Source organism: Colletotrichum godetiae (assembly GCF_030913485.1).
Source record: "Colletotrichum godetiae strain CBS 193.32 chromosome Unknown BDP55scaffold_26, whole genome shotgun sequence".
Lineage (NCBI taxonomy): Eukaryota > Fungi > Ascomycota > Sordariomycetes > Glomerellales > Glomerellaceae > Colletotrichum > Colletotrichum godetiae.
In genome coordinates, this window is record NW_026851274.1 from 392,803 (window position 1) to 418,934 (window position 26,132).

A 26,132-nucleotide genomic window follows, 5' to 3' on the forward strand; every position below is an offset into this window, starting at 1 on the left:
GGGACCCATGGACTCGGCGCTATATTGCCGTATTTCGACTTACTGTCCACCACGGGACGCTGGATGATGGTTCCGGGCACCTTGCATATGCATGCATGAGATGATAACTATGGTAAAATCCAATCAGAAGTAAACAAACACAATTCTGCAAACCAACAGAGAAATGTAAGCGGGGGACGATGCATCAACATGGAGAACACGACCAGGGGCCCTCTCGTTAAGGAAGGACGCGAGATTACATTTACCCAGCCCTTTGCCCCTCACTTTGGACTCTTTCGTACTCATCGTTCTGTTCTTCCTTGTCACATTCACAACTCTTTCCTCGAATTATTATTTAGACGACATTGCAAGATGGCTGACCAGGCACAGCAGCCTATAATAGCTGCGGTAAGAATCTAGTCGCAGCCTCCTATGTTCATCATCTGTAGGGTAGCAAGTTGTCGCTGACATGAATTCTAGGAAACTGAGATCGACGATGGCGCATCCTCTATCGATGGCTCGGTGAGTCGCACCTCTCCGACTATTTGAGCCTTGGGCCCGAGCTGACATCGTGCAGTCTATTGATGACTCCCTGGCTTCCCTGAGGTCCAGCATCCTCGATTACCGCCGAGAAAATGGTCGTACCTATCATCGGCTCAGCGATGGAAGTAAGTTGCTCTGTGAATCAGTGCGTCTTGCGAAGGCTAGCCTGGTGTTAATATTGAGTAGAGTATCTTCTTCCCAATGACGAGGTAACAGTCCACCATTCTCAAGTATTAGCTTATTTCTAACGGTCGGTCAACTTGTAGCGAGAGCAAGACAGACTTGGTAAGCAAGTTCAACCCCAGATTAAACTCTTGAATAATGCTCATCTATCGTCAGATCTCACCCATAACCTATGGCTACTTACATGGGACAACAAACTCTGCAACTGTCCCAAGAATGCTGGTGCCAAACGAGTGCTGGACATCGGTACTGGGACTGGTGTCTGGGCTCTAGACTATGGTTAGTCAACTCTCCTCCGTCATAGTGACAGTGGCTAATATGAATGTAGCGGACGATCACGCTGAAGCTATAGTAATTTCCAATGAAAGGCCAAATGAGATTGCAGTCGCTGACTTCCCCTAGGTACTTGGTGTTGACCTCAGTCCGATTCAACCCGGCTTGTATGTTCCACACTTGTTCAAAGCAATGCCTCAGCTAACTCATAAATCTAGCGTACCTCCTAACTGCTCTTTTGAGGTTGACGATGTTGAGAAAGAGTGGCTCTGGTCGGAACCGTTCGACCTCATCTTTGTCAGAAACATGATTGCAAGCTTTTCTGATTGGCCAGGCATGATTGCGAAGGCTTTCGAGTGAGTATCACGTTCCAATCAGCTGGCTCTTGAATTTGATGCATAGTGATTGTAGACGTCTCGAGCCTGGCGGTTATCTTGAGCTTCAGGACAACATGTTTCCACTCATGTGTCGAGACGATACGATGACCGACGACTTCAAACCCTACAAGTGGACGAAGTTGGTCATGGAGGCGGCCGCAACGATGGGACGTCCGGTCAACGTCGCTGCCAGCTTCAAGCAAATGTTGGAGGATGCAGGCTTCGTCGACGTCGAGGAGAAGAAGGCGATTTGGCCTTACAACCCCTGGCCCAAGGACCCAAAGCTCAAGGAGCTGGGTTCGTGGGCTCAAGCATCCGCTGGCTCGGGCATTGAAGCAGCTTCGATGGCTCTTTTCACTCGCGTTCTTAACTGGACGAAAGAGGAGGCGACAGTCTTCATTGCCGAAGTGAGAAACGAGCACAAGAAGATTGGAGTCCACGCATACTACGACGTGTAAGTGAATAAGTCACGGATGTTCTTATCCGAGCCTAGCTAATGACACTTATAGGTACGCTGCCTGGGGTAGGAAGCCGGAGAAGAAGGCTGAGGAAGATGTTGCAGTGCCCTCCTGAGAGGATGTGCGTCTATGCTAGATTTATCTTCAATCTGTTCCATTCTGATCGGAACTACATATGTTGAGAAGTCGGAATAGCTTCACTTCATAAATTCCCTTACTATCATGCTCGAGGTGGTTACGGACAATGATGAGTCAGTCAGCGGTATTGTGTCTACGGACTTTGTGGAAAAGTGAAGAAAGGTTGGGCGTTAGCATGAAGAAGCTCGAGGAGACCTCATAGACGTCAAAGATGGAAGCATTGTTCCGCTACAGCCACCGTTCTTATGACTGGCGTCGTTGACGCTTTAGCTTCCCACCTTCAGCAGTAATCGTTAAGCAACTCGCCGCAGGGTAGTGGTGATATGGTAGATGGATCATGCCAGCAACTAAATCTGGCAACGTCAATGCAGGCAGAGATATCCTGTGAGTTCTGATCACGGGGAGAAGCAACCAGAACTGGCAAGACAGCGTGCGAATCTACCTAGCGTGCGAATCTACCCAGCGTGCTGCCAAATAATGTAAGTAGTACGAGGTAGAGATTCATCCCGAAAGGTCGTAGTCGGTTTAGAAAATCAGTTTTGCCTCAGTCTCCGGATGTGCTGCGAGGTGGCAACAACAATAGTCTCCGTTGGACACAGAGTATTTCGACGTTGTGGCAGTCGAGAGGCCAATTTCCATCCTGTTACGATAAGGCAGGCGGAGAAGTATGACGAACAACTTCAGGGATCGTCACCGGAATCGAGGCGAGAGAAATGAGCTGGTGCATGGTAAGTCCGTCCTGTTCCTTCCCTCGCGGTTCATTCATTCGTCCTGCGTTTTGATAGATCTCAGCCCGGCCAACTTTCGGCCGCAAGACATCGACTCGTCAGGTAGCAACAGCCGGCTCTTCGGGCGAAAGGCCTCTTCGTCTGAGGTGTGGCCATGATATTGTTCTCAGCTCGTCGTAGTTCAGCCGTTGGTTGACGGGAGTAGGCCATGAGCGCGCTCATATCAGAAGTGAATGTCGAATGATGGAAGTTTCTGTGGGCTTGCGCCGCCTCTGTTTACCAATCCGTCGTTTAGCAAAGGATTCCGGGACACTTCGATATGCACATGCACCTTTTTATTTAGGGATATGGTAACAAGAGAGAGGTTGTTGCCGAATCAAGTCGCTCAGAGACTACGAGCTGCCAATAATTGAGGTGCAGCGAGCCGATGAGGATGTCGAGGATGGATGGTTTTGATGCGGAGACAAGTAGGAAGAGGGAAGTACGAAGTAATGGACTGCGCTTAACTTATTCGTTGAGAGAATCCTTAGAAGACCACGTGAGAGACTCTTACAAACCAAAAGGCCAAGCATGGCCAGACTTCGTGCTCATGATTCCACCCAGAACGAGAAAAGGGTATGACAGGAAAGGTGAGAACCGAAGGGGAGACGGCGCAGTCCCCAAGCTCCCAATTGCTTTTGCGAACCGTATCAAATGGCGAACCATAAAGAGTGCCGCAGGATTGCCTGATATATACCACTGGCCAGTGCGATCGCTGCTTTCAAGGAGCGGTGAGAGTAAACGGGCCTATGTAACACCAACGTCGCCCTGTTTGGGAGAGGGATTTTTTTGGACTTTCTAGGCAAAGACAAGACTGACTGATGCCTGCGATATTGCTGCCGTTTGACAAATCACTGCAACCTTTCTGTAGTATACTCACCGAAAACTTATGCCACATGAACACCACTATTGGTCTGGTGATGACGCGGATGATCAAGTTGCTGAGAATGGGGCGATAAAACGCGCAAGCTCTCACCCAAAGTGAAGCGAACGGACACGTCAAACGTTCTCGATGGAAGTAAAGCGGTCCATCATCATCACGAGCCTTGTAGATCAAGAAGGCCTCAGGACGAGTGGTTGTTCTATGGTCCCTGCCTAGCTACCAATTATTTCAATGTGCCGCCCGGTGTGTCGCTGTGCCGCTGTGCCGCTGTGCCGCGCGAACAGTAGAATTACAATTACTCGACTGCTGCCTTCTCTGACATCAGGATTGCACGCCTTGCCAGCTTAATGCGAACCATCAGAAGAAAGATATGCCTCACATTCAAGGAATTACAGAAGCACCTATTAGGACGAGGAGTTCCACGGCATCAGCTTCGTTCGTTGAAGAAGCATGATCCCCTCCTAGATATCTTGAACAGAATATGCCGGTTTTGATATTGGAGAGTCACAAGGCTTGTAAGAATCTCCCCATGATCCCAGACACGAAGGCGGCGACGAAGCTCTCAACTGCTGCTCAACAGTGATAGATTAACCTCAAGGTCTTGTCATAAGCTCATAAGGGTTTTCTCGTGTTTGTGGAGAATGAAACGGGGCGAGATTGCTTCAGCGGAGGTTGGGGGACTTATACGAACCGACCTGCAATTGATGAATGGATCCCTCGTCTATTAGCAAAGCATTCTGTTGACTCTAAGCTGGTATACTGCAGTCATAACACAAGTATTGAGTTGAGATGCGAACCTGGCAGCTTGATAGATATTTGGAACAACGCTTGGTGGTTTGCGCTGCGACTCAGACATCTTCAGATGTACATACATCATATCTTGTCGTCCAGTTTCAACACATGCTCCAAATGTTTATGTCGATGCTGTGTGGAACAAATTTCTGTCTTGAGTGAGAGCTTCTGTGAAAGGAACGGAGGCTGCTATTCTGGATGACTCCATCGCGAAGGAGCTCTTCAGACACCCACGGGAAACACATAAATTGGCGTGAAGCCTTTAGAGCTATGGGTGATCTTGCAACGCGCAACGCCTGCTATGATTGAAGCCGAAGTGAGACCGGGCTCCCGAAGTGACGGTCACGCCTAGACTCCCGGCCCCGGATCCTCGAGGTATCGGGGACCCGGCTGCTCTTGTCGGATCCCTGATAAAATCTCCTGGCCTATTGTATCAATTTTGCGACCGATGGCGAACCACTACTTCCAGATCCATGCGTGGATGCTGGCAGGCGCGCGGGACTAGAAACCCATTGCAATTCGACATGGCGAATTATGCGAACCAATTCAAGGAGCGTGCAAGTACACATAAATACACCTTCATCCCAAAACGGAAAAGAGGGCAACCAGAAGTCTCCCAATTCGTGTGTCTTTCGATGCCCTCATACTCTTGGGACGAACGTCTCTTGTATATATGAATTTGAGAAGACAAGATTTCACAGCCACCAAGTTCTGGCCGTTGAAGCTTCTGTTCCAACAAAATTGCTGTCACCGGATGGCAGTCAAGCCAACATATCAGACCCCCCGTCAGGTGCAAGGCACACTCATCACTCATCGGTTCAATCCACCGCTATGGACAGCGTCTCCAATAGCGCGATCGTGAACGGGTACGGCGCACCTAGATGCTAATGACCCACTGTTACCGAGAGCCTAAACTAACTTAGGTTTGACAGGGACGCATCGGAAACCCCCAACCGACCTCGGATCGAACGTGTTATTAATCGTACAAACACAGCACGGCTCCAGATCTTCATCAGCGACAAGGGTCTTAATACAGTGATGCCATCCATGACGGCCGTGGCTGCGACGTCTGTAGCCGAACATCGAGCCAAAGCAAGCCAGGATATCAACAGGATCATGGCCGATTTTGAGCGGTGAAAGCAGACCGGGGACTCATAAAGCTATTGGATAAACATTGCTGTACTGTTCATTTTACGGGTATGGTTTCAGACACGAGGTGGCAGCAGAGTTACTAACAGGCCGGCCTCAGTGAACAGATCATACAGATTGCGGTTCCCATCCGGACGAGGGAAGCTTGTACTCCATTTACCTCGTTGTCAAACCAGTGTTCCATGTAATCAACGATCAACCTTTTGACCAGTCGAAAAACGCCGCAGTAGATCTCCAAGGCAAGACAAGTATGTCTTGGGGTCAGACTTGCAACGGTGTTCCTGGAGTACATGACCCGAAGCACCGGGTCAACTGGGGGGACCTAGGTACATCAGCGTCTCAAGGAACTAGACTCGAGTAGGTGTACCTACCGGGAAAGGCGCACATGTTCAACGATAACGTTTGCCCATATTCGTCCAGATGGTGGAGGGTTAGTGGGGTCAGGCAACGCACGTCCCGACGGCGGGTAGATGCAGGTTGGCTGCCTTATGTCAGAGCAGCACATCCCAGCGCATTCGAGCCCCGGGTCCATAGTAAACTCCCGTCCTCAAGGACGGCAGGTAGCTGAACAATGGATGACGCTTTGCATCCATCGTACTTCATGTTCTCTGTTTATCCGATGGAGTGTTCATCGATAAGCGTTTTTACATTGCAAGTCCTCGCAACCCAGGTTCCGGTGCATCCTCGAACAGTGGAAGAGGGCAGAATATGAGCCAACAGTTGACAAGCTGGAGCTGTTAAGCAGCAATTCGACAGCACCTCGTAGTGGGACGAATTCAGATGTGAGAAAGTCTAGCACCACATAAAAAGTCAATCACGAATAGCCAAATTTACAAAGGAATTATGTAGCGACGCACAAGGCCTAAATACAAAGTAAATTCCTCAAGTATCACTATTCCGTGCATTGGACTTCATTCGGCACCCCATCAATCATGACGCGGGAATCTCCTTAGATGTTGCGAGGGGAGATCATATTCAAATCGTATTTCTATCATGTGCATAGAACACCACGAAAAGACTGCAGCATTCGTGGAGAATCTGGGCGAAATCTGAACCTATGGGCTGAGTGCATCTATCTGTGGCTGTCCACAAATGCTATACTGAGTGACTGGGCTGAGGTAGGGATCATTCGCTGATGCTATCATGCGGGCGGATATAACTTGACTGACGGGACCTTTTGAATCAGATTTATTAGGTACATCCGGTTGGATACTAGGAACAGATGGTATGCTCTGTGCGAATCGCCTCATTCAAGGTCTCACGTCTATTTTTCGTGGGAGCTTGTCAGAAACACCACAACTAGTGCACGTACTTGGATGAAGGGTGACAAATGAGTTCGAGTAGTACCAAAAGGCCTTGTATTTGACATAAGGAATTATCATTAGTCAAAGTCAACATTGAGACATGTACAGCATTACCAGAGCTTTCCCAATTCAACATAATCCACTGTTGAGACGCGGATAGACCCTTGACCATCGTTCTTGGGGCTCGGGAGTCTTTCTTTACTGTTGTTATTTCCGGTGGGTGGAAACGTTGGTTTTGGTGGAGTCTTCAGATGAGAAGAGAAAGTTGTAAGTGTTACATGACTGGGATGCGGGAAAAAAATGGAATCAATCGGGTAGGATGTGAGTTAAAGGCTGGGGCGACAAAAAGACCCTATCTGGATTTGCGGACCAAAAGTTTGCGAACCGCCGCCCTACGCACGCCGCACTAGGCGCGCCGCACGTGGTACGTACCGATGTTAATCTGACTCCGCGGCCGGCTCTGGCTCTGGCTCTGGCTCTGGCTCTGGACAACCTAATATGGACAATATGGCCATCGGAGGTAAATCAAGAACCACCTCACCTGCAATGGTCTTTTCAAAGAGTACATAATCATACAAATATCTCATAACCCCGTCTTGGTTTCAAGATGTTCGTTTTGACTATCATCACCGCTCTAGGCTCTGAATCTTCTGGAAGCCTTTCGTAATCACATCGAAACCGAACACACATTTCCCTATAGCCCAGAACTATAGAGTATCTAAACAGCCGTGATGACTTCAGATTCGAGCAAGTCCATTGTCCACGGGTACAACTTTATTATTCATTAATCCTCTCCCAAAGCACCCTCGAGCTTCGAAAGCACTTTGACATAACCAATCTAACCTGGTCGCACATAGTGACGTTTCAACCTCGAGCCGCAAAAAAACTGACGCCAGAGAAATGTTGCTTCTTCAAAGAGAACGACTTCACCTTTTTGCACGAGATGACGAATGCCCCACCCCGATGCTGCCTCATATAATGGGGGCGTCTAAGAGATCCATCGAGAAGTACCACGAGAAGAAGAACGATAAGATTGAAAACGTCATGTTGAAGGTCAAAAAATGAAATGCGTGAATTGTCGAAATTTGGCTTTGTCTGCAAACATAAGCACTTATAAAGATTGAATGTTTGTGCGCAAAGAACACTATACAAATAGGTGTGGGGATCCTGACATTTCACTTTAGATTTGAATGTTCGATTCGCCATGCTATCTCAGCCATCGAACGCTCGGCTAGGCGATTCAAGCAGTCGGAAGAGCGGCGTTCCAGCTATCCGGAGACTCGCTCTGACGTCTACTGGAGCCGTTCGACATCAGTCTTTTGACAAACTTGGCCCGCATCTTCCATGTCAGCACTGATGTGGGGCCGTGAATGATACTTGACGGGATTGTGGTGTGCGCCGGCATATTCAAGTACCTAGGCTCTCTCTATCCGTACAGCTTTCGGGTGCTCAAGACCCAGGCGAATGGCTCCGCTGCCTCTTGGCGATTCAAGGTACCTTACCACCTTACCTACGTGCCTACCTACCTACTTGTTGCGGTTCAACTTGTTGCGGCTCCTGGTAGAACTTTTCATCTTAGTTAGTACCCGGAACCTACCAGGTCAATCATGTCTGCCAGCATCTTCAATTTCTTTTGGGTTGAATCTGGAGGTTCGGTTTCACAAACATCGCAAACGCGTAGGTACTTGAGGTAAGATACGTACCACGAAAAGCCTGTGGCAGCGCAGCGCAGCGTGGTCTCTAAGCGCAGTCGATTTCTCATCCAACGTGTACCTACCTGATTTAGCACTCAAATTTCCTAATCATGAAATAAATGCTTTGAAAAGTGCACAGGTGATATCTTTCAACAAGGCAGGAAATGGGGGTCCCCCCTTTTCTTAGGCGCTGGTTGTAATAGGATTTTGTACGTGGAATAAATACAGAAGTAAATTTCCGACTTGAGAAACTCAACTGCCGGCAACTACTCAGTCCAGTGTTGGTCTCCACGATCGACTGAGTCCATAAGCCCGGTTCAGGCATTACTTGATTACTGGGTGGTTACGATGCTGGCAGAGTGCGGCTTGGAGAAGGGAAAGATGAGTGAATGACTTTCACCCCCTGGTAGAAATGACTTAGCGCACCAAGGTGAATGTGGGTCCAGGGAAGATATGCGGCTTCTCTGCCTGAGGACCTGGGACATGGGGCGGAAAGAAAGTCAACTAAGGTACTTACCTAAAGTACCTTGCCTTGGAATCCGTCGTAGCTTTTTTGCGCTGGCATGTCCCACCGCCGTTTCAATCTTAGATCCAAATCACTACCGCCACCCAGGCAAAATGGTACGGTCCCGGTGGCCTGTCCAACCCAGCTGGGTCTGGTCGGAGTCCGAGGTGAGGTGGGGGGGCCGTCCATGCCATCACACCCTCCCAGACCAAGTGTGGTGGAAGCCCAGGGTTAGGAGAGCCTCCTGGCGCCAATTGAAGGCGGGCAAGTGACGACGTTCCCTGAAACTTTTCCCCCGCAGACATCCAGATAGATGTACATGAGGCATCTTGCCCTTTCACGAAACCAAGGAATATGTAAAGTAAATAGAAGAAAATGAAGTTAAAAGTCGAATATAGTGCAGAGACCGGACTGAAATTTTCTGGGAATTTGAAGCTATCTCTGAGAGTACAAGTACGCTCTCTACGTTCGCAACTATACTTACAAAATCTCGGCTTGCATGCTACCTTACGTTAGGTGGGCGCACCGCCTGTCCATGGATAGGTAGAGAATGCTGCCCGGCCGGCCGCTCCTGCTGGTCGTTGGAGAAAAGTATCAGGGTATAGAATTCTAGAAGGGATATGTGCTACCGAGGCGGTAGGTACTAACGGAATTGGGACGTGATAGTGTGTCCGCTGTCAGGAGTGCGACCTGTCGTTGTTCGATGTTGATATCTTTAAAAGGATGGTGAACTCCCCAATCTTCTTGCCATTAGTCCATCAACCATTTAGTAACTTAACTTACTATATCTTGTCATTGCGCGACTTGACTTGTTGTTCTTGCCCGAAAAGAAAACGAAAAACCACGGCTCACTTTGAAACATATTACCGCGATGGATACAGCCTCAAACCGAGGTACTGTCAATGGGTATTGTGGCCCGCCCTGTCCCCCTACATACACTTACCTACCCAAGCGCCCCAACATGTTCTACCAATCTCCTCTCCTTGTCAAATCTAATTTTCGTTACCATCAAGGGATGAATCTGCCCGTCGGACCGCAGTTCAAGTCCTGCAAGAGCAGCAGCTACAACAGCAGCGAATCCAATCCTTCCTCGACGATAACAACGGCCCCAAGACCATGCTTTCTCACGCTTACACCTCGGCCAATGAGTCCACGGCGAACCATCGTGCCGTAGCGGCCCGCAATATTGACGACATCGTGTCCAAGCTCAAGGGTTGAGGTGGTCTTGCATCTCTCGTGAACAACTCTCAATGACTCTTGGACGATGGAAGAACTCGCGTGTCTCCCGCCTCCTACCCAGTACGTACACACACCCCTCGCAGGTTCGCACGGAAGAGACAAGCTAACAAATGCATCGACCAGACTCACCCAACCGATAGACTGCAAAACACGACACAAACCTGTACTCGGATCCGACCAGGGGTCCTGGGCAAGGCTCGCCGCTGCTTAGTTGGGCGGATCACGGCCCCGAAAGGCTCCACTCTCATTCAAGTCCGTGTCACGCCTGGCCGTCGCTTCGGATCCGAAAAGTCGATAAAATGGGGAGCGGCGCCGGGTCGGCAACGTTTTATGGGTGTGACCTCCCTTGTGCTCATCATCCACAACCTAACCTTGAGCTGGCTTGACGAATACCTACGGAGTACATCTAAGCTTACCATTGTACCACATTAACGCCGTGCATGGTCGGTTCATCTACGGATACCTACATGTACCTCTTCCATTGGCCAATTCCATTGGCTGCCAGGATGTGTCGGTTGCCTCACTTGTACACATTCCTAGTCCCAGTGCAATTCTGTTAGGCGCCCCAGCACCATCCGCACTGCGCTGACGAGAAGTACTAAACGAATGCCATTCCCCCATTCCCCTCCAACCCTCTGAGACCGATCCGCCCATCATTTTCATCTTCTATTTTCCTACACTATACGTTTCCTCTCGTATACGCCTTCTCGACCCCTCGACTTCAATTCGAATCAAGCCTTACTGTTCCCCGGAGATTTTACAACACTAGACCCAAGGTCTAGTTCAACCCAAAAGCCGCTACTACGGGTTGCTACAGGCGACGACCCTGTCAAAGCGCGCCTATATCTACCTCTTCCCGTCGACCTCGACAATCGACCTGCGTGCGATTTCTCCCGCCTGCGATTGACACGACGTCAGATTGATTACAGATGTCACCGGTGGGAGAACAGAACTCATTGGCCGGCACGTGGTGGAACTTCACATTGAGCGGTGGGACCTCTCCAGACGAACAAAATAAACTTATATGCGTGCAATTAATATTAGATAACACAACAAAAAATCGAGCCTGTCCTTTCAGCTCCTTCAAACCAAACGCCGTGGATATCATGCAGTGCCCATAGTCATTCAGTCGTTATTGCTTTTGTGTTGATTCAGCTTACGAGGCCCTGGTTTCTCGCAGAGAGAGGATATAAGGCAGGTCAGTCGAGTCCGTCCGCGTCGCCAGTCTGATGACGGAGCCCGAGGCGGAACTTCCTGATGCCCTCGATCGCAAACTGACACTTGATGAGGAGTGATTGGGACCATATGCCGGCCGGGCCTGGGCGAAGCTATTCATGCTGGATGATCTCGATATGGCCCCTCTTAGTGTACCCAGCGGAGTAGCTGGCGCGGTGCGGTACTGCGCCCATGTGTTTGCAGAGGAGTTGCGCGCGTTGACAGTCGGCGTTCTCCTATTATAAGAGCCTTGTGTGCTCTGTGTCGCAGACCGGGATAAACTGCGTGGAGTAGTAGGGTTTGTGGCGATCGGCGCATCGTTGTCGATATCGCTTTCTGAGCCTTCGCTGGGCTCGTCCAGGGGACCGAGGACTGCCGGATCGAGGGGTCGCATGCCGCGTAGTATCGCGGCAAAGAAATGCATCAACTCGCGAAATTGGGCGTTCGAAATCGCCCGTGTAGAGAAGCGCGCATGTTCGTAGGTGGAGAGGAAGTCGGCGGTTGTTGCATTAAGCGAAATTACCCCCAGCTCAGCAAGATGGCCAAGGTAGTCGCGCAGACTCATGGGTAACGGGCGCTGTAACAAGGCCACCGCATCGGCATCGAGCATCGGTGGTTGACTGGGAGAGGTCGGATCGGGAGGTGCCAGTGTCAGGGCTTTTGCCTCAATGAGGTTCGGGAGCTCGGAGAGAACGGTGCTGTACTGCAGATCCGGGAGGTCTAATGAGTTGGGTGATGACCAGCCGTAGTGTTCGATTTCGCCCCAAACTGGCCGTCGAGGAGGCAGTGCAATGCCAGTCTCCTTTTCCGTTGTTGCCGGCTTCTTCAGGGTAGGCAGCTGAAAGCGCTTTCTCGCCGCGCTACCGCCAGAATTCTGCTTTTCGACCAGTACCTCCTCCATATCGCCACCCAACAAATTCGTCTCGATGCGCGGCCTTGCGTCATAGGCGATGGCTGCGCTGCGCTTCAGGTCGGCTGTGATCATTTCGTGAACCTTCTTGTTCACGTCGCCCTTTTCGATGGGAACCCATGGCTTCGGTATTGATGCGAGGATCGTCTTGTTGAGATACAGTCGCGTCGCGTAGATGAAGGATACGATCAAAGTGGTGAGGACCAGAGCGGCGGCAATGATCCATATGTTATATGGCTGGTTGTTCGAGTAGGCCTGGTAGATGGTGTCGCCAGGTGTGACGAGGAGGAGAAGGGCTAGGAGGAAGCATAGGACGAAGTAGAAACTTCCGTATATGAAACGGAATATTGCTCGTGGGGAGAACATCGGAGATAGTTCAAGGGTTTCCCAGCGTTGAGGACTCAACCCGGGAAGCGACGAGATTTCTGGTTGAGGATCATGGACCGACGGGCCAGTGCATGAGGTAATGGCGCAAACTGGAAAAGCATGGCTGGGCGGAAGAAAAGGCCTATGCAAGGAGGTAGAATGTAGCTGTAGCTAGGCTAAGAAGAACAAGTGTGAATTCTAGACATTACATAGGAGAGAAAAGAGTATAGTACGGTTGAGGGAGGGAATGGAGGTTGGTGAACGTGCAGACAAGAAAAAAGGTGGAGGTTGCGCACGCAGTTGCGTGAAGGTGACGACGAGAAGGATGACGGGACGGGCGAAGGCGGGAGCGTGAGAGGTTGGTTGGGGGGCTTTCATTTTGTTTGATTTCGCCGAATGAGAATTAGCAGTGTCTTCCCGGCCACAGAGCACAAAGCTCAGGTGGGGGTTCCATGCGGACCCCTGTAGCTTCTAGGCTTCATGCTCTAATCCAAAATCAGGTTTAGCGGTACCAGTGGGTGGGCGGCAACGGGCACTAACTTTTTTACATTCCAGGCGCTCAAAGACAGATTCACAATGCCCTGGGATGGAACGGAATGGGAAGAGAGGGGAGTCTTCGGCATGGAGAAACCTATTTTTTACCTGCCGTGACGCCGCGTTGCCTTTGGGAGAGGTATGAGCCCCATGACTAAGGCAGCGTCTGCTGTCTTACACGTGCACCAGTGCCCAATCGCAGGCATCCAATCGTCTCATACCATTCATTGGTCTTACTAGCCCAAACCGATGAGCTGATGCAGGCAGGGCCGGGCTCGTGCGCCTCATTTACATGTGATGAGAGTCGGTCAGCCTTTCTGTTGATATAATCATGAGTGTGTTGCAATGATTTACTGCCTCGTGAAATCTAACTATGATACACGTCGCTTTGCCGTTATGCCTGTGCCTGTTTTGCCTACCAAACGCCCCTCACAATTTACGGTTGTACCGTGACACCACGTACGCCAAAGTCCGTAACTAGCGGGCTTGCTGCATCTCGGGTCCTTGGGATCTGACATCACTCGTGGTAGGTGCCTGTTGGGCGGCCGCCTCCTTGGCTAGTCTGATATCTGTGCGAGTCAACCTCAAGTCGCTGCTGTATCGTTCAAACTCTGCAATCACTTGGGCTAAGCCCGTCTTCAAGGCTGCAATCACAGCCTCCACCTCTGGCGCAGCCCTACTCTTCTCAATATCGGTCCAGTGAACAGGGAAGTTGTCCTTGAATACTTCGATCTTGGTGATGACGGCTGTAAAAGTGCGGATAATGGTAGGAACGTCCTTTTGCACCCTACCGTAGGTGTCATCGTTGAGGCTGTGTACGGCCAACAAGCTGAGTACGTCAACAGCGTTGACGTATTGGCTTAGCTCCGAGTATGGCGTTCCGAGGATAACGGCGGTGAGGCGATTGCAAAATTCTTGGCGGAAAATCCAGCCAACGTACTCGTTGCCAATAACCTTCAGAGCCCACGTCTGGAACTGGTTCATCAGCTGAGGAGATGACAGTGCCTCTTGCTGCTCTTTGCTCAGAACCTTGTCACGGGCCCCGCGCAGCGTCTTCTTCGCGATAGGGCTCAGCTGCGACACTGGTGAGTTGCCCGGATGGCTTCCCACCTGAGTGAGAGCCTTTTCCAGCTCTCCGCGCATCGTCTTGTTTGCGGGCTTGCTGGTGAAGATAGGATCCTCCTTTAGTGGCGCTGAAGACCGAGCTCGAACCTCCACAGTCGGCGCTGGGGCAGCCAGCACAACCGCGGGCTTCCCGTACTGATCGATTCTTTGTTCGATATTCTTGATGGTAGTAAGACAGTAAACGAAAATTTGAGACCACGTAGAACCATCTTTCCGGTCGATATCCATGAAGATGGCCTTGCGTCTGCTTTCTTCATTGCGAGCAATGTATGCCAATTCCCAGAGGGCAAAGCACTACCACTGTTAGCTTGAGAAACGGCCTATGTCCTTCAACGTGTACTAACTCGCACGGAGTCCTTCTTGCTCTTAAGACCATTGAGAAGGCTGCCGTTTGGATCCTTGGATTCGCTCGTGAGAGGCTTGCCGTTCTTGAGCGGCGCCTTAACCATGAACGTCGAGAAGGCATGGTTTGCTGTCTTCCAGATGGCGGTGATCAGAAAGCCCGCAACAGCGCATCTATACATCAAGTAGATGTCTCCGGGCCACTGAGGTGGAAGCATATTTGTTTTCGGAAGGTTGTAGAAGGGTCGCAGGAAGAACAAAGCCCAGCCCCAAAAGAACGATCGCAAGACCATAAAGTACACCACACCAGCAACAATAGTGATACTGATACTCCTCACGCCAGACTGGATGAGGATGGCGGGGACTTCGCCTAAGACCTTATTCAGCGAGGCATCCCCAGAGACCTTGACTTCGCCTCCCTCAGACCGCGCAACATCGATGACAAGCTTGTCTTGGTCCTGGTAGAAGTGGAAAATCGACTGAACAGCGGCGCTGACGGCCATGTAGCAGAAGAAGATCAACGTCCTCTCGTTCACACGGGCGCGGTCCCCGCTGTAGTATGTGACCCATCCCAAGTTGGCGCTCTCCGGCAGGGCCCACAGGTAAACATGGCTGAATAGCGCGCTCGAGAAGCCGTAGAAGAGGAAAGCCTCGAGGGTGTGGATGCTAAAGAAGAACTGCGCGAACGCGTGGAAGGTCGAGTTGGAGGCGCGGGCGCCGACGTGATACTGGGCAATACGCAGGATCAAGATCGAGAGACCGCAGGTGAATAGGAACAACGTTCGGAAGCCCGCGGGGCCAATGGGGAACCAAGACCAAAAGTCTACAAAACACGAGTTAGCCGCAAAGCTCTGAGAGCTTGCATCGTAAACGACCACCACTCACAAGAGCTCCAACCCGAGAGAAGGATGGCCTGCAAATAAGAAATGGCAAGCAAAATAGTAGCTGTAGAAGAAAATCGCCTATGCAGCGCAGGCTGCAGAAAGTCCTTATACGGAGCCCTTCTGACTGTTGCCGGTGCCATGCTGATGGTGCATGGTCATCGGGACCGAATGTTTTGGAGGGTAAGGTTTGGCGAGGCTGCACTTGGACTTGTGCCGTGGCCGGGATCTGGAAGTAAATAATGTAAAAATCTCCAGTGCAACAACATGCAGCTCCTCCTTGCCCAAGCTTGACGAACAGCAGGGGACCCGCCCTGGAAACGGACTGAGCCACCGGTGTCACGTGGAGATAACACAATCAGGCACCACTATTGCGAACGGCGGCTGATTGGACGGAAGGTGGCGCTGTTACGTAGTGTTGCAGCCACAGCCGACGACGACATGCAGGTTCCTGACCATCGTTACGAGTCTATCTTCCACAGACATCCCGACTGATACTTACTGGTCAAATAAAACCATCCGTAAATCGAAACGGCGCCGTTCCTTTAGTACCCTTCATTTGTGAATACTTTGCCCTCGACATCGCAATCATGTCGTACGACCAGCTATCTTCGCTCGAAGCCGGCCGATCGGGTCGTCAAGGCGGATACACCGACGATCCCGAGTTCAAGCAGCTTCAGTCCCAGTTGACCAACAAGATCTTCAACCTGCGGCGCAACATTCAGCAGCTGACCACCGATGTAAACATCCTTGGAACGAAGCGCGACACCCCCCGTGTTAGAGAACGAGTCCACGATCACCTGGAGAAGACCCGCGACCTGTGCAAGGAGATTGGAGATGGCGTCAAGAAGCTACAGACGTGGGACGATCTGACGGTTTGTACCTCTACATACAACTTACGCATAGTTCCATACTGCCATACTGATCAAATGTGCGCCAGAAACAACAAAAGTACGACCAATCCAGAATCTCGACCGACTTCCAGAACGTCCTGCAAGAGTTCCAGGATATCCAGCGCAAAGCACTCGAGAAACAACGAGCATCCGTCACAGCTGCGCGCGCGGCGACTGAAGGCGAGGGAGCAGACGCGGCGGCTGGATCCGAGGAGCGTCTCGAGCTTCAACAGCAGCAGGAGGTCAGTCGTCTGGCATCACAGGACGAAGTGGACTTCCAGGAAGCGCTCATTGTCGAGCGTGAAGAGGAGATCCGTAATATCGAACAGGGCGTTGGCGATCTCAACGTCTTATTCAGACAGGTGGCTCAGATTGTGACCGAGCAAGGCGAGCAGCTTACCTCTATCGCGGATAACGTGGAAGATGTGCGGGACGATACCCGGGGCGCTCAAATAGAGCTCCGCCAGGCAGCGAGACACCAAAAGGCAGCTCGCAACAAGGGGTGCTGCCTGATGCTCATCCTGGCAGTCATCCTCACTATTATCATTCTCGCGATTGTACTGGACTAGCACGGCATGGGGTACCTTACTGGCGGTTTCTTTGTTTGATTGCTCTTTCTACATTGGCGTTTTGGTGGCGTGTCGCAAATATTGTACATCAGGGCTCAAGTACAACTCTAGGATATAATCTGAGACGGTGTGTCTTCTTCCTCTATAATTGCCATCGCTTCTTCTCCTCCAGACTATCAGCCCCGCAAGTGAAAGCGCTCGCTGCGGGGGGAAGGCTTCCAAGGGACGTATTTGCCGAAGACTCTTTCCATAATCTTGGAAGAGATCTGGGAGAAGAACATTGAGGAAATCCAGTAGACAAATATGCCTGCTGGCAAGTTGACACAAAGTGCGGGGATGAGGATGGCCGTGAGTAGTAGACCTCTCTGGAAACGAACTCGCCATTTCATACCGGGAGGCATGTATTGCTCAGACGATGAAAGGTTGAAAACGAGCTTCCTCATTTCGCCTCGAGGGAAAAACGACCAGCCCAGAGTGCCCATTAGCATAGCAGGCAACAATATTGTTGGATCGGCTACCGTGAGGTCGGTAAACCATAGCAGGCCGCCATTGGACATGCCTTCCGCAACAGAACTTATAGAATCCAGGCTGCTAGATACAGCATCGGTGGACGACGATACTGCTGTTGATGCTTGTTCCGATACGGGAGCTGGGGCGACATCAGTTGAAGCCTCTTGATTCTTGTAGTTGCCAGTGAGCAAGGAAAGAACTCCGCCGTTGGCGCCGCAGAGACGCCTTAAGGATTCGGACATGAGATACCACATGGGCATGCCGAGTGCCGGGGCCCAAGTCTTCCAGTTCTGGCACCCTCGTTCCTTGAGCATTCGTTTCCGGATCTGGGCTAGTTGTATAGCTTTTGAGAGACGGGTTCCGTTGAGTTCCCAGTTCCAGGCGCTTATAAAGGGTGCGATAACCCCCTGTTCTTGAATGATGCGTCTAGCGTAGTACTGAAGCGGCGCTCTGCATAAGGCGATGAGCAAGGCCGAGAACACGATGGTGCCTGTCCAATTTCCCGTTGCATTCATCGAGTGCAGCGACACAATGGCTTGCGAGGTAGCTTCAACGCTGCTGTTGACAAACCCGCCTAGACTGAAGTTTCTGACACCGATTATCTTTTGAGGTGATCGTGCCATTCTCGAGGTAAGTTGTGGCCGGAGGGAGGCAGTGAGTGGCCTTGCTGACGAGAAACCGACGGATTGGCGCAAACCAGGCGTGATGGCGCAACGCGCCGCTCTCAGGGAAGCCATGATGAGATGCTTATATGTTCATCAGAGGGCATGAGAGGGTACACTTTCTTCGAGACCTTGCGGTGCAAGACAATGACCCAGTAAAACGAGTGAGTCGGGCTGGCGAAGGGTCGTCAAAGAGCTGAGGCTGGATTTTGTCAATAGCTGATCGTGAGTATCTTGGAAGAATGAGTACGGATGAAGATACCTGTGAGTTGACGCTTAAAGTTCAGTGGTCAATTGAGAGCAGCGCCGATGGGCTGGTGCACGGGCCACCTTGATCCAACGGGCGCGGCTTAAGCGGATCTACAGCCAGGGCGGTAGGTGAGCACTGAGAGAGGCGGCAGAGTCCACCTTCCCGGGCAGCGCGTCACAAGTCAGCGCACCTCACTCCCAGCTCGCCGGGGCCGGAAAAGACCTGGACCCTTTAGAGGTGGGGGTCGACTACCCACTGTATTCGTACCGTTGTCCGCTGCAGCTTCCCCCGCCCCATTTCCTAGCTTGCAGTACAACCTGGCCAGTTTGCGAGTCCCCTACCTCACCACAGCATCCCACGACGTCAACGGGGAATGCTGAAGCTGGACTTGACCGACGCCCCCTTCGGCTTCGAATCGCCCTCTTTTTTCCACCTCGACACCACCGCCGGTCTTCGAGTCTGACGAAACAAGAACAACACCTACTCCTACCAATCTTGCGATCCCTACACACCCGATGCCCGAAACCTGCTCAGCGCCGTCTGGGCAGACGCCCTTCTCTTTCGGCCTCGATCCCTGGACCCTAGCCTACGTCGTTGTGCCGATCATTGCTTTTACTCCGATCGCGACCTACATCATGTTTCCTCTGCTGATGAAAGGCATTGGTTCCCTGCTGGGATGGTACCTACGGAAGAAGACAGAGGGAAGGAGGGCACAGCTCCTGGAGCTCAAGACTGCTGAGCAACAGTCATTCCAGAACTCCCAAAAGAGCACCAGCAGCGGGAAGAACAATGTGCAGGCACAAGCTTCGGCAAGCTCTGAAAAGAAGGACTCAGAATGGACTGGAGTCGTTGGCTTCTTCCACCCCTTCTGGTATGTCTAACTTGTGGAAGTCGCCAAAAGACAATCACTAACAGCAAAAGTAACGCTGGTGGAGGAGGAGAGAGAGTCCTCTGGGCTGCGATCAAGACCACACAAGAGAGATACCCCAATGCACTCTGTGTTGTATACACTGGCGACCATGAAGTGAACAAGCAGGCCATGCTCGAGCGTGTCAAGGTTTGTTTCCCACCACAGAACCCCTCTTTCCTCATACTAACAGCATGTCTCAGACCCGGTTCAACATCGACCTGCATCCCCCGACCATCAACTTCCTATACGTCAGCACAAGACACCTCGTCCTGGCCTCGACATGGCCCCACTTCACCCTCCTTGGACAGTCGATTGGATCTGTAGTGTTGGCATGGGATGCCTTCCAACTCCTTGTCCCCGACATCTTCATCGATACTATGGGTTATGCCTTGTCTCTGGGTTTTTGCAAGTTGCTCTTCCGCAGAGTTCCTACCTGCGCCTACGTCCACTACCCCACAATCTCAACTGACATGCTGGAATCACTGGACCCCAAGGCCGAGACTGGAAGCCAGGGCGTCAACGCCGGTAAGGGCGTCGGTATCCGAGGCAAGGTCAAGAAGTTCTACTGGAAGATGTTTGCAGCCCTGTACTCCCGGGTAGGATCTACCGTCGACATTGTCATGACAAACTCGACTTGGACCCAGGGTCATGTGCAGAAACTCTGGGGCCCCTACCGCCAGGCCAAGGGGAGAAATAACCCTATCGCTGTCAACTTCCCTCCTTGCGCTGTTGAAGAGCTCGAAGAGGCAGTTGAGGTTTCTGAGGCCAGTGAGAAGAAGCGAGAGCAGGCTTTGGTCTACATTGCCCAGTTCCGCCCCGAGAAGAACCATACCCTGGTTATCCAAGCTTTCGCCGACTTCCTCAACACCAAGTCCGAAGCTGCCAAGGAGGCGAAGTTGGTCCTCATTGGTAGTGTCAGAGACGACCATGATTCCAAGCGGGTGTATACATTGCGCCTTCTGGTGAATGAGCTCGGCATTAAGGACCGCGTCGAGTTCCACCTAGACGCTTCGTGGCCCGAGATTCTGGACTGGCTGCAGAGAGCTTCTGTCGGTGTCAATGGCATGTGGAACGAGCACTTTGGCATTGGTGTCGTCGAGTACCAAGCTGCCGGTTTGATTTCCGTTGTCCACGCCAGCGGTGGACCCAAGCTGGATATCGTCATTGAGATTGACGGACAGCCCACTGGTGAGTTATACGTGACTTGGACGATGAAGATGAAGACTAACCAGCTTCTAGGTTTCCACGCTACAAATGTGAAGGAGTTCGCTGAGGGCTACGAAAAGGCCCTCTCCATTAAGGATCCGCTCCCCGTTCGCCTCCGCGCACGCCAGTCGGCCAAGCGCTTCACCGAGAGCGAGTTCGACGAGAAGTGGATCGCCCAGATGGAGAAGTTGGTGGCCATGACGCCCTAGGTTCATTTGTGACTCTTGCTTGTATTTCTATATGTACTCTGATAGACTCGAGGATACCCCTTTCCTTCAGATAACCTCAATAAACCTGGCTTATGTTGCACATAAATCTCATCGTCTAACGTAAGCGTAAGCGTGATTTATCATCTAAATCATCTAAACCACAAACGCGCCACTGTTCTTCTGCCGCGGCTCGCTCGCGGCCTCAAACACGCCTTCCTCAAGGATGATGCCCTGCACGGCGCTCCGGCCTTCAGGCACCCACATCACGTCGTGGCCCTTTTCGAGCATGCTGGCGACGGTGTCGTTGTCAAAGGCGTACTCGAACGTGACAGTGTTGGGCATGAGCTGGTCGTGCAGGCGGGGCTCGCGGAGAGCCTGCTTCATGGTCTGGCCGTGCTCGAGAACGTGCCAGGTGACTTGGGCCGTGGAGCTGATGATGCGGGAGCCGCCTGCCGCGCCGACGGTTACGTAGAGGGTGCCGTCTGGGTGTTCTACGATGACGGGGGTGATGGAGGAGAGGGGGCGTTTGTTGGCGCGGACGAAGTTTGCGGGGGAGGGTTCGAAGCCGAAGGCGTTGCGGACGCCTGGGATTGAGAAGTCGTTCATTTCGTTGTTGCTTTTGGGTCGTTAGTGGGTGAGTTCACGGAGAAGGATGATGGGAAAGGGGCTGAGGGGGGGAGACAGAGGGAATGGCCTTACAGGATTACACCGGACAACGGGTCCATGATTTGAGCACCGAAGAGGAGGTTGACGGTCGTGGTCAGGGAGGTGGCCATGCCAGACTTATCCGCCGTGACAATGTGCGACGTCCCGAACCCTTCGCTCGAGTACACGCCCTGCGGATCATACCTTTCAACCGGCTGCGTCTGATTATCCAAGATCCTCCCACGAATATCCTTGGCCGTAGCTTCGTCAATAAGCGTATCCTCAAACGGCCCGATTCCCTCCACAAAATCCGGGTCGCCGAGCAGGGAACGAGCACCGTAGGCGAAGCGCATGGCCTCGTCGAAGCGGTGGACGCCGAGCTTCGTGTCGGCGGACTCGGCCGGGTCGAACTGCTCCATGATCTTGAGGGTGTTTAGGCATACAGCGCCGCTGGCGGGGGAGCCGACGGAGGTGAGGCGGTGGCCGCGGTAGGTTATGGAGAGGGAGGGGCGAGTGACGACTTTGTAGGAGGCGAGGTCTTCGAGGGTGAGGGTGCCGTTTGTGGCGCGGACTGTGGCGATCATGGATTCTGCTATGGGGCCGGAGTAGAAGGCTTCTGGGCCTTCTTCTGCAATCTTGGCGAGGGTGCTGTGTGTTTTGTCAGTTTGAAGTTTTTGGGGAGATGTGTGAGAAAGAGTCAGTCTTACGCTCCATAGCGTTTGCGGTAGATGGTATCACCGAGTTGGAGGAGCGTGCCTGGTCAGTGTTAGTTCACTACACTCTACTAACTTACACTCTTGGGATATTCGAGACTCACCGTTGGGAGCAAACTCTTCAGCCCATACTGGATCTTCGACGAGGAAGTTCCACTGCCCCTTGATAGCTGCGTCCATATATCGCACCAAGTCCGAAGATACCCTGAAACCCGCAGTCGCCAACCTCGCAGCTGGAGTAACGACACTCTTCCAGGATAAAGACTTCCAAGGTCATCAAGTCAGTAAAACGAAATCCTCTCCTCCTTACGAGCCGTTCACTTACACCGTACTTCTTGTGGATGTACTCCAACCCACGAACCTCGCTCGGTACACCGACGGCCAGGCCGCCATAGACACTGCCGGCGATGTTGCCCTGGTACATATCCTGGAAGGCGGCAGCCGGCGCAGCCTCTCTAAAGTCCACAGACTCGTAGTTCCCGTCGGCGTCTCTGATCACGACGAAGCCGCCGCCGCCGATGCCGGAGTGGTACATTCCCACAGTTCCAACGCAGAAAGTCGTACCGACGAGTGCGTCTACGGCGTTTCCCTGCATAAGGGTCAGTCTTGTGTAACCTTGTAACTCTCTTCTGAGAGGTTATGTAAAGGGGAGAGAAACAACATACGCCTTGCGCAAGTAGATCACGGCCGATCCTGCTGCATTCTACAGACTCACTTGCAACGGCACCAGAGTTCCCAGCGCGAGGGTTAAAGATGAATTCCGGTATCGCTGCGGCTGAAGCCAAGCGGTATTCGGTCAACAGCAGTAAAGAGGCTGAATAATGCCATATTGACTTGGGAAACGTCTCTGTTTTCAGTCAGTTTCTTTTCATGGCTTACAAAAGATGCTCATCTCTTCTGCTGGATGGGATGAACTCACTCATTTTGGATAGTTGGTTACGGTTCGAAAGGCCGGGCGGCGGTCTGTGGACTTCAACACGGGATGGTACCTCCGAGACACAGCGTGCTCAACGGCCGAAGCTCCGATAAGAGATAACGGAAGGGATGGTCGGGGGAGGTAAGCAACTCTCAGCGTTGCGTCTCTTATCAACCTCGATAAACAAGCTTCTGTTCCCTATACCCAACAGATCACCAAGACGAGAGAGTGTTGTGAGTAAGCTGGAGGCATTAAACGCCGTAGTCGGGGGAGGGCCATGACTTATTACTACTGGGTCCCCGGCGATTGCGACAGACCAAGTCGCTATTACCAACTTGGTCCCAGTCCCAGATCCGGCAGGCACAACTGATAAGCGAGAACTGGGGTTCCGATGTGTGGGCCGTAATGTACCTACATAGCAATACGCATTCAATGGCAGTACGGATAAGGTACCTTAGGGTGCGGTGGCACTTGGTGTGCCGCATGATAGCAGTCATGCTTGCTGCGGCCCCACCCAGCGTCCCAGGGACGCCAATCAGCGACGGGCGAATTAAGTAATTCTCAGCAACCTTCAGACGGCCGACAACTTTTTTTCACAGGTCGCATGTCACAAGCTTCAACTTCAAGTGTTGGGCTCTCATACTTTCATCTTACACTAAATCCATGTACCTTCAAGCTATACGGTGATACGATACTCATAACTGGTCATCCTGTCTTGCAATTGGTGTCTTCCCAACATTGGCTTGAGGCATTCAATGGGTTTGGCCCTGCGGCTCCTTCCGAGACTCACTTCATCTTCACTTCGTCCGGCTCTCAACGCCCTCACACTCAGCCGGGCATCAAGCTCGGCGCCAGCAGCAGCTTACCGGCCACTTATTCGCAGGGTCATTATGTCGTCAACAACAGAGGCGCCTCAGGCGGCGGCAGCGGCACCACAAGGGCTCCCTCCAAAGCCAGCAGCAGCAGCAACAACTACAGGAGAGTCATCTCACCAAGGTCAGGGCCAGGAACAGGGTCAAAGAAAATGGCAGAACGGCGGCAACAAACCCAATGGCAACAAGCGTTCGTTCCAGGGCGGCCAAGGAGGCGGAAGGGGCAAGGACAAGCAGCGCAAGTCGAAGCGTGAGAGGAACATCACCGAGGGGTCGTCCGAAGAGGTTCTGGCGTTCGACGTGCAAGCCCTCATCGCGTTACGCAAGGAATCACTCCCCGATGCACCGGCGCCGGCACCAGCAGTAGCAGCAGCAGAAGGCGAGGAGGTGAAGGACGGGTCAGAGAACAGAGAAACGCAGACCGAGACCCAAGCGCCCTCGGAATCCCTCCCGGAAACCTTCACCGAAATCGAAGTTGAAGTCCATGCAATCTCCTCAACGGGAGACGGCCTCGGCTTCCAGCTGGGCTCGACCTCGACACAAGTCTACGTTGTCCCCTTTGTCGCACCCGGCGACGTCGCAAAGGCAAAGGTCATTAGACACGTCCGCGAGGAGTCCTACTCAGTAGCCGACTTCATCTCCGTCGTCAAGGCGGGCCCCCTCCGCGACGACGCCCGCGTCAACTGCAAGTACTTTTCCCAGTGCTCCGGCTGCCAGTTCCAGATGCTCGACTACGACACCCAGCTCACGCACAAGCGCTCCATTGTCGACAAGGCGTACAAGAACTTCTCCAACTTGAACCCCGAGCTGGTCCCCTCGATCCGGGATACCATTGGTAGCCCGCTTCAGTATGGGTACCGCACCAAGCTCACGCCGCACTTTGACGGCCCTCCTGGTCACCACAAGAGGAATAAGCCCAAGCAGGCGTTGAGCAAGGCCCCCGATATCGGATTCAATGTCAAGGGCCGCCGTCATGTTCTGGATATCGAGGACTGCCCCATTGGAACCGAGGCCGTTCGTTTGGGTATGAAGCGCGAGCGTGAGCGCATCGCCAGAGACTTTGGCAACTTTACAAAGGGCGCCACGATCCTCCTCCGCGAGAGCACAAAACGCTACCCAAAGAAGGTCATCAGCAACGGTGCCACCACCACAGCCACAGAAGAAACAACCACAACAGAGCAGGCACCAGCAAAGGAAGAAGAACAACCTCCCGCAGAAACCCCCTCCGACGCAGTCCGCATTGAGACAGACACCCACGTAGACATCAAAACCTGCCTCTCCGCCACAGGCGCAATGTCAAGCGAATACATCGACACCTACCTCTTCACCAACCCCGCAAACTCCTTTTTCCAAAATAACAACTCCATCCTCCCCAAATTCACCCAGTACATCCGCGACCACGTCATGCCACCCGCCGGCCCCAACCGCGACCGCATAAAGTACCTCATCGACGCCTACTCCGGCTCCGGCCTCTTCACAATCACCCTTGCCTCCCTGTTTACCGGCAGCACAGGCATCGACATCGCAAAGGACTCCATCGAATGTGCCCGCAAAAACGCCCGCCTCAATAACCTCCCCGAGTCGCAGTGTAACTTCCTCGCTGCTGATGCGCCGCAGCTGTTTAAGCAGGTCACGTACCCGGCCGACGAGACCGTCGTCGTCATTGACCCCCCGCGTAAGGGTTGCGATAACGATTTCCTGAGCCAGTTGTTGGCGTTTGGGCCGAGGCGGGTCGTGTACGTGAGTTGCAACGTTCACACGCAGGCGCGCGATGTGGGCGTGCTGGTGCGTGGCGACGGCGGGGATGGGACAAAGTACGAGATTGAGAGTATTGTGGGCTTTGACTTCTTCCCGCAGACGGGACATGTCGAGGGTGTGGCTGTGTTGAACAGGGTTGAGAAGAGTGCTTGATTACCTACCTACATTGCATTGGGATAGGTTGGGATATTACATCAGGGAGAGTACAGAAAAGTTTGTGATACCAGCATTGGTCTACTAATTCAAAAAAGCAACAGCCACCAGAGTGTAGACGTGGCATGGGACCATTCTCTCAAGCGTGTTTTCCGAGTCCTTGACCGTTTTATTTCGTGATCCTCTTGTTCTGTCTACTCTTGTATGAG

At 52.3% G+C, this 26,132-nt stretch overlaps 10 protein-coding genes across 10 annotated transcripts; 6 read left to right on the top strand and 4 right to left on the bottom strand.

Moving 5' to 3' along the window:
• Positions 1-275: 275 nt before the first annotated feature.
• On the top strand, positions 276-2,273 carry BDP55DRAFT_183780 (methyltransferase domain-containing protein). Its single transcript, XM_060565840.1, has 11 exons — positions 276-387; positions 460-501; positions 557-647; positions 709-731; positions 789-807; positions 862-984; positions 1,034-1,056; positions 1,108-1,145; positions 1,197-1,334; positions 1,390-1,809; positions 1,865-2,273. The coding sequence occupies exons 1-11, from the start codon at positions 352-354 to the stop codon at positions 1,926-1,928; spliced, it is 1,017 nt and encodes a 338-aa protein (XP_060428378.1). The 5' UTR covers positions 276-351; the 3' UTR covers positions 1,929-2,273.
• A 2,491-nt stretch (positions 2,274-4,764) lies between these two features.
• BDP55DRAFT_183870 (uncharacterized protein) lies at positions 4,765-5,577 on the top strand. Its single transcript, XM_060565841.1, has 2 exons — positions 4,765-5,259; positions 5,326-5,577. The coding sequence occupies exons 1-2, from the start codon at positions 4,928-4,930 to the stop codon at positions 5,528-5,530; spliced, it is 537 nt and encodes a 178-aa protein (XP_060428379.1). The 5' UTR covers positions 4,765-4,927; the 3' UTR covers positions 5,531-5,577.
• Positions 5,578-7,346: 1,769 nt separating this feature from the next.
• On the top strand, positions 7,347-8,092 carry BDP55DRAFT_667496 (uncharacterized protein). The gene is made up of 3 exons (XM_060575170.1): positions 7,347-7,612; positions 7,704-7,972; positions 8,031-8,092. Exons 1-2 carry the CDS (start codon positions 7,578-7,580, stop codon positions 7,909-7,911), a joined length of 243 nt encoding a protein of 80 aa, XP_060428380.1. The 5' UTR covers positions 7,347-7,577; the 3' UTR covers positions 7,912-7,972; positions 8,031-8,092.
• A 3,348-nt stretch (positions 8,093-11,440) lies between these two features.
• BDP55DRAFT_694766 (sucrase/ferredoxin domain-containing protein) lies at positions 11,441-12,775 on the bottom strand (the record flags this gene model as incomplete). The annotated part of the gene is made up of 1 exon (XM_060577389.1): positions 11,441-12,775. One exon carries the CDS (start codon positions 12,773-12,775, stop codon positions 11,441-11,443), a length of 1,335 nt encoding a protein of 444 aa, XP_060428381.1.
• A 796-nt stretch (positions 12,776-13,571) lies between these two features.
• Positions 13,572-15,933, bottom strand: BDP55DRAFT_667503 (nucleoporin protein Ndc1-Nup). The gene is made up of 3 exons (XM_060575171.1): positions 15,662-15,933; positions 14,779-15,599; positions 13,572-14,728 (listed from the first exon to the last, which is right to left on the bottom strand). Exons 1-3 carry the CDS (start codon positions 15,798-15,800, stop codon positions 13,787-13,789), a joined length of 1,902 nt encoding a protein of 633 aa, XP_060428382.1. The 5' UTR covers positions 15,801-15,933; the 3' UTR covers positions 13,572-13,786.
• Positions 15,934-16,247: 314 nt separating this feature from the next.
• Positions 16,248-17,119, top strand: BDP55DRAFT_729757 (SNARE domain-containing protein; the record flags this gene model as incomplete). The annotated part of the gene is made up of 2 exons (XM_060579615.1): positions 16,248-16,532; positions 16,598-17,119. 2 exons carry the CDS (start codon positions 16,248-16,250, stop codon positions 17,117-17,119), a joined length of 807 nt encoding a protein of 268 aa, XP_060428383.1.
• A 176-nt stretch (positions 17,120-17,295) lies between these two features.
• On the bottom strand, positions 17,296-18,252 carry BDP55DRAFT_554403 (membrane insertase OXA1/ALB3/YidC; the record flags this gene model as incomplete). Its single annotated transcript, XM_060569389.1, has 1 exon — positions 17,296-18,252. The coding sequence occupies one exon, from the start codon at positions 18,250-18,252 to the stop codon at positions 17,296-17,298; it is 957 nt and encodes a 318-aa protein (XP_060428384.1).
• Positions 18,253-19,056: 804 nt separating this feature from the next.
• On the top strand, positions 19,057-20,866 carry BDP55DRAFT_633191 (alpha-1,2-mannosyltransferase alg-11; the record flags this gene model as incomplete). Its single annotated transcript, XM_060572522.1, has 3 exons — positions 19,057-19,412; positions 19,457-19,598; positions 19,652-20,866. 3 exons carry the CDS (start codon positions 19,057-19,059, stop codon positions 20,864-20,866), a joined length of 1,713 nt encoding a protein of 570 aa, XP_060428385.1.
• A 63-nt stretch (positions 20,867-20,929) lies between these two features.
• On the bottom strand, positions 20,930-23,582 carry BDP55DRAFT_716539 (gamma-glutamyltranspeptidase). The gene is made up of 7 exons (XM_060578344.1): positions 23,144-23,582; positions 22,890-23,071; positions 22,550-22,813; positions 22,329-22,488; positions 22,219-22,267; positions 21,566-22,159; positions 20,930-21,482 (listed from the first exon to the last, which is right to left on the bottom strand). Exons 1-7 carry the CDS (start codon positions 23,145-23,147, stop codon positions 21,020-21,022), a joined length of 1,716 nt encoding a protein of 571 aa, XP_060428386.1. The 5' UTR covers positions 23,148-23,582; the 3' UTR covers positions 20,930-21,019.
• A 448-nt stretch (positions 23,583-24,030) lies between these two features.
• Positions 24,031-25,923, top strand: BDP55DRAFT_554366 (S-adenosyl-L-methionine-dependent methyltransferase; the record flags this gene model as incomplete). Its single annotated transcript, XM_060569384.1, has 3 exons — positions 24,031-24,375; positions 24,439-25,137; positions 25,207-25,923. The coding sequence occupies 3 exons, from the start codon at positions 24,031-24,033 to the stop codon at positions 25,921-25,923; spliced, it is 1,761 nt and encodes a 586-aa protein (XP_060428387.1).
• Between the last annotated feature and the right edge of the window lie 209 nt (positions 25,924-26,132).

What these genes read in the sequence shown, in the direction of transcription:
- BDP55DRAFT_183870 (XM_060565841.1), top strand. Translation starts at nt 4,928, where the DNA reads ATGCGAACCAATTCAAGGAGCGTGCAAGTACACATAAATACACCTTCA. An exon ending in AATAGCGCGATCGTGAACGG is followed by an intron (nt 5,260 to 5,325) that starts GTACGGCGCACC and finishes TAGGTTTGACAG; the next exon opens with GGACGCATCGGAAACCCCCA.
- BDP55DRAFT_716539 (XM_060578344.1), bottom strand. An exon ending in ACATCCACAAGAAGTACGGT is followed by an intron (nt 22,489 to 22,549) that starts GTAAGTGAACGG and finishes TGACCTTGGAAG; the next exon opens with TCTTTATCCTGGAAGAGTGT. An exon ending in TACCGCAAACGCTATGGAGC is followed by an intron (nt 22,160 to 22,218) that starts GTAAGACTGACT and finishes CAAAACACACAG; the next exon opens with CACCCTCGCCAAGATTGCAG.
- BDP55DRAFT_183780 (XM_060565840.1), top strand. Translation starts at nt 352, where the DNA reads ATGGCTGACCAGGCACAGCAGCCTATAATAGCTGCG. An exon ending in ACGATCACGCTGAAGCTATA is followed by an intron (nt 1,057 to 1,107) that starts GTAATTTCCAAT and finishes GACTTCCCCTAG; the next exon opens with GTACTTGGTGTTGACCTCAG. An exon ending in ATGATTGCGAAGGCTTTCGA is followed by an intron (nt 1,335 to 1,389) that starts GTGAGTATCACG and finishes TAGTGATTGTAG; the next exon opens with ACGTCTCGAGCCTGGCGGTT.
- BDP55DRAFT_667503 (XM_060575171.1), bottom strand. Translation starts at nt 15,800, where the DNA reads ATGGCACCGGCAACAGTCAGAAGGGCTCCGTATAAGGACTTTCTGCAG. An exon ending in TCTCTCGGGTTGGAGCTCTT is followed by an intron (nt 15,600 to 15,661) that starts GTGAGTGGTGGT and finishes CGTGTTTTGTAG; the next exon opens with ACTTTTGGTCTTGGTTCCCC. An exon ending in GCAAGAAGGACTCCGTGCGA is followed by an intron (nt 14,729 to 14,778) that starts GTTAGTACACGT and finishes TAACAGTGGTAG; the next exon opens with TGCTTTGCCCTCTGGGAATT.
- BDP55DRAFT_667496 (XM_060575170.1), top strand. Translation starts at nt 7,578, where the DNA reads ATGACTTCAGATTCGAGCAAGTCCATTGTCCACGG. An exon ending in AGCAAGTCCATTGTCCACGG is followed by an intron (nt 7,613 to 7,703) that starts GTACAACTTTAT and finishes GGTCGCACATAG; the next exon opens with TGACGTTTCAACCTCGAGCC.